At 40.9% G+C, this 4,839-nt stretch overlaps 1 protein-coding gene across 1 annotated transcript; it reads left to right on the plus strand.

Annotated features, from left to right (window-relative positions):
- Positions 1-4,839, plus strand: LOC117481978 (zinc-binding protein A33-like). The gene is made up of 3 exons (XM_034129924.1): positions 1-40; positions 1,708-1,757; positions 2,764-4,839. Exons 1-3 carry the CDS (start codon positions 1-3, stop codon positions 3,985-3,987), a joined length of 1,314 nt encoding a protein of 437 aa, XP_033985815.1. The 3' UTR covers positions 3,988-4,839.

Consider the following 4,839-nt stretch of genomic DNA (forward strand, 5'->3'; position numbering starts at 1 on the left):
ATGGTGACACTGGCGGCTGAAGGCACTGTGAATGAGCTGAGTAACTTGGGATGGTCGGCATAGAGTGGCTATAGTCCATGGAGGTGAAAGGATTAGCTGGTTTAGCTGAAGTTGATACCATGCTCATTAAACGGTCACATTTTGGTGGAAAGGGGGTGAGAAACTCACTATTTGGCTGTGCTTGCTCCTTTGTCGGCATGATGAAAGGGTTAGTTGGCGCCAGTGATGCTTCCGGCGGCGTGGCGTAGCTTGCGGCTCCGGCTAGCGTTAGCTCCATGCTAGTCAGAAAGGGGTTGGTGCAGTCCCCATACCCAGTATAATCCATAATTGTCTGGTCAAACATGTCCACCTGACTTTGAACAGCCTCATCAATATTCACCAAGAATGGATTAGAGCTTTTCCGTGGGCTTTTTCCGTTAGCTGCATCAGCTTGTCTCAGTCTGTGATTAGCATTAGCGTTAGCTCCGAACGCTGCCATTAAATCCACTCCACTCTTCTCCCCCGTAGAAAAAAAAAAAATCTCGGACGAGCCCCCAATGTTACCTTTTATACTGACGGTATCTCGGCACCGAAACCGTAGTTTCGGATACACACCGGTGGTTTCTGACTTGGCTCGTTGTCAGCCGGTAACTAGCTGTCCAGATATTTCGAGGGGAAAAAGGATGAAGACGATGCGTTCGGGTGCCGTGGGAAGAACCTCCGTTTATTTACGTTCTTCAATTACATGGACACTGAATTGAATACATACAAACTAGACACTATACTCCTTTTCTGACCACTTTCTCTATACTTTCGTCTCTCTCTTCATACCTCCGCACTTCGCCTTGGCCATCACATTTTACACACACCGGACTTCCAAAAACCCACAACCCCTTGCGGCTGCTACTCTTAAAGTGACAGGTCAAGCCTGTAACAACCTGATGAATGCTTTCTCTTTGATACTCAGCGACAGAATCAACAGACAGAGGCAGCAACGCAGATTTGAATCTGCCAATCAGATCAATCTATTGCTGGAGAGGGGGGGGGGCTCCCCGAAATCAGCCGGAAGTGGCGCATTCGAATACTGTTTGGCCTGTCTGCCGTGGATGGGCTGCGTTCCACTCCAAATAGCCGGTCGGCCGTAATATATGCATAGATATATATGCGTGCATATATGCATATATATATATATATATATATATATATATATATATGTGAATATATATATGCATATATATATATATATATATATGCGTGCATATATGCATATATATATGCGTGCATATATGTGTGTGTCTATATATATTTATAAACTGTATATTATTTTCCATCATTCAATGGACAATTTGTACTTTTTTTATATATAGGCTACCATCAAACATATGTTCATATAAAGTGGGTAACTATACAAAACGAAGTGAGATAACTGTTTATGAATATCTGTTCAATTTTATGTAAACTTGTGTAACTCATGAAAGATAAATGAGTGTTTCAATAAAACTATTACATATAAATGTATAGTGCAGTTTTTGTTTTCATTGCAATATATTTTTTTTATATGTATCAATATATAGCCATACATGGTCCATGCATATATTGCAATATATTTAAAAATATAAGGACTACTTTCCCATATATGGAAATGTATGATCCAATATATTGTATTATATTTACCAATATATTACAATATATTTTTGTTTCATAAGGGAGAGATCCTGTGTCTCTGAGCTGCAACCACAGCTTCTGTTCGAGCTGCCTGCAGACATTCTGGGAACAAAGTAAGAGCAAAAACTGTCCACTTCAAACTTTGATATATGAGCTTTTTCCTTTTTATCCTACGTTGTTGTTATTTTAAACGTATTAAAGGTGGGGTAGGTCATTTTGGAGAAACCAGCTCGAGATCGCTAGAATTTGAAAATACACAGCCGGAAAAAATCTGCTACTTCCTTACAGAGCCCCTCCTCCAACACACACGAACGCGCACATGACCAATGAGGGCACGAGATACGTTTGTGCCCTGGGAGGCTGACAGGCAGGTAGGCCATCCAGTTATTTTAGCCGGGCCGGCTCAAATTATTGGTCGTACTTTTTACAGTACTACGGCTTCCACAGATGACATTTTTTTATAGATTTTTTGTTAAAGCACTTAAGATATGTATTGCTATCGGGATGTTAAGAGCATTCCATGGAATATAACAAAAAGTGTATCTCAAGCCGGTTTCTCAAACTTACCTACCCCACCTTTAAATCTTATGTGTTTATCTTCCAACAGATAGGCCGACCTGGACAAAGTCATCGTCCTGAACTGAATACCAAAGTACATGTCCCTCTGAAAGACATCCTGACTCCATCTGGTGGTGAATAAATGACATAGCAGCATTTCCTGATATTGATAATTCACCCTGTGACGGAGGGCAGAGGAAACGAAAGAGGATTTTGACATTGTTGAACAGAGCTGAGACGCCATTACAGGGTGTGAGATCTCTGCTGCGAGACACGTTTGGAGTATATTTGGGGAGAAGTGGAGAGACATTGGAAGTTGGTGAGTCCTGCTATTGAAAATAACTTTAATATCAAATGGCTGAGAAAACCGTTCTTGTTGAAAGTTACCTGAGCTGCCATGTGTGTTCAGAGACTTTCAGAGATCCCGTGTCTCTGGGCTGCAACCACAGCTTCTGTTCGAGCTGCCTGCAGAAATTCTGGGAACAAAGTAAGAACAAAAACTGTCCCATTTGTAAAAGAAAATCTTCTAAAGATTTGCTCGGAGTGAACTTTGCAATGAAGGAGCTGGCTGACTCCTTTGCTGAGAGACAGAAAGCTGGATCATCTGAGACAGAAAAAGGAGAGAAGAAGGTGGAGGTGGTGTGTAGTAAACATCCAGAAGAGCCTAGATTGTTCTGTAAGGATGAAGAGAGAGCTTTGTGTCCTGTCTGTGAGTTTTCTCTCCACCAGGGTCACAAGGTGGTTCCTGTAGAACAAGCAGTCAGTGAGCTGAAGGACCTGCTGAAATCTGACTTAGAGTCTCTGCAGGACAAGAGGGACAAATACAAAGGAGTGGAGGAAACATACAAGGAAGTGATTCAAGTGTCCGAGAAGCAGCTGCTGTCCACAGAGAGGCAGATCAGAGCAGAGTTCATCAAGCTCCATCAGTTCCTGAAAGAAGAAGAGGAGTCCAGACTGGCAGCTCTGAGGGAGGAAGAGGAGCTGAAGGGGAAGACTATCAGCAGAGAGATGAAGAGCATTCAGGAGCACATCTCCTCTCTGTCACACAGTATCTCTGCTGTTGAAGAAGAGCTGCAGAAACACAACGGGCCCTTCCTCAGCAGTTACAAAGCCACTCAGAGCAGAGCCAGAGTCCAGAGCTCACTGTCAGACCCACAGCTGCTCTCAGGAGCGCTGACAGATGTGGCCAAACACCTGGGCAACCTGTCCTTCAGAGTCTGGGAGAAGATGAAGGACCAGGTCCACTTCAGTCCTGTCATTCTGGACCCAAACACTGCACACAGCCGGCTCTATCTGTCTGATGATCTGACCAGTGTGAGACATGGAGACAAAGATCAGCAGCTTCCTGATAATCCAGAGAGATGCACTAAGTATACTAATGTTCTGGGCTCTGAGGGCTTCAACTCAGGGAAACACAGCTGGGAGGTGGAGGTGGGAGATCATCCTGGCTGGAATATAGGTTTGACTAAAGAGTCAGCTGACAGGAAGGGAGAGAGATTTGCCTCACCAAAATATGGAATCTGGTATTTATCACATCGCAGTGGAAAATACACTACTGATGGTGCTGGTAAGACTGTCAGAGTGAAGAAGAATCTCCAGAGGATCAGAGTCCAGCTGGACTATGACAAGGGGGAGGTGTCCTTCTACGACCCTAAAGACATGACTCCCATCTGCACTCTCAGAGACACTTTCACTGAGAAACTCTTCCCATATTTCAGTATTGGAAAAGCTGGTGATGCTAAAACTGCTGATATCAAAATCTGTCAAAGTGAGATTTCTCTGTGATGTTCAGGAGTGTTGGTTCAGACTTTATTCTGACTTCGTCTGTCTAGATCCTTTTGAAATAATCAAGGTAAAAAACAACAGATGATAATCAGAATTTAATGTGAGTCTGTAAGATTTTAAATGTTAAGAAGATTTGATCATGTTTTATTTACAGAGTTTTACACGTTTTACTCAAAGTCTCGGTGCAACAAAACTAATGTTTATTTTTTATAGTTTATCATTTTGTTATACTTTATTATCATGTTTTTATAGCTTTAATGTCATGAGATTGTTTGATTATGTTTTTTGTGAATTCTTGGCTTTTAAGAAATGTATTCATTTTGTATGTCGTGCTGAAACTGCATGAAATAAACCAAACTAACAAATGAAAGCTGTCAATTCTCCTTTCATCAACATCTAGTTAATAATGACACACTATATAGCACTATAAGTCATGAGTTTAACTTTCTGATATTTGTAGGTCTTTTGATGAATTATGTTTAGATATGGATATATTGTTTTACTCTCCACGGGCAAGTCATTTAATACTTCTATTTCATTCTTTCATTGTTGCAATGTTTCTTTGGGACGTTTTCCGTACTGTATACATGGACGATAACATTTATTGTGATTGAAAATGTCATTTTTTTTATCAACCTGAAAGGAATCACAGCTGTAGAATGAAGTTTAGTATTTGTAATGCTGCTTCAGATATCTTATGATTCAATAACCAGCAGTTTGATGCAGAAATGTGTCTCTGAACTTGATATTGGTTTCTTCAGGTGAATCTGTCATATGTGACAAATTACAAATATAAATGACAAAAGACAATTGTACAACAAACTATAATATAAATAAATAATTCTTAATGAT

The sequence above is a fragment of the Trematomus bernacchii genome, unplaced genomic scaffold (assembly GCF_902827165.1).
Source record: "Trematomus bernacchii unplaced genomic scaffold, fTreBer1.1, whole genome shotgun sequence".
Lineage (NCBI taxonomy): Eukaryota > Metazoa > Chordata > Actinopteri > Perciformes > Nototheniidae > Trematomus > Trematomus bernacchii.

Bases quoted from the DNA above. Each gene is read 5' to 3' on its own strand.
- LOC117481978 (XM_034129924.1), top strand. From the start codon at position 1: ATGGTGACACTGGCGGCTGAAGGCACTGTGAATGAGCTGA. The intron at 41-1,707 runs GTAACTTGGGAT...TGTGTCTCTGAG, and splicing joins AGGCACTGTGAATGAGCTGA to CTGCAACCACAGCTTCTGTT. The intron at 1,758-2,763 runs GTAAGAGCAAAA...TTTGCAATGAAG, and splicing joins GCAGACATTCTGGGAACAAA to GAGCTGGCTGACTCCTTTGC.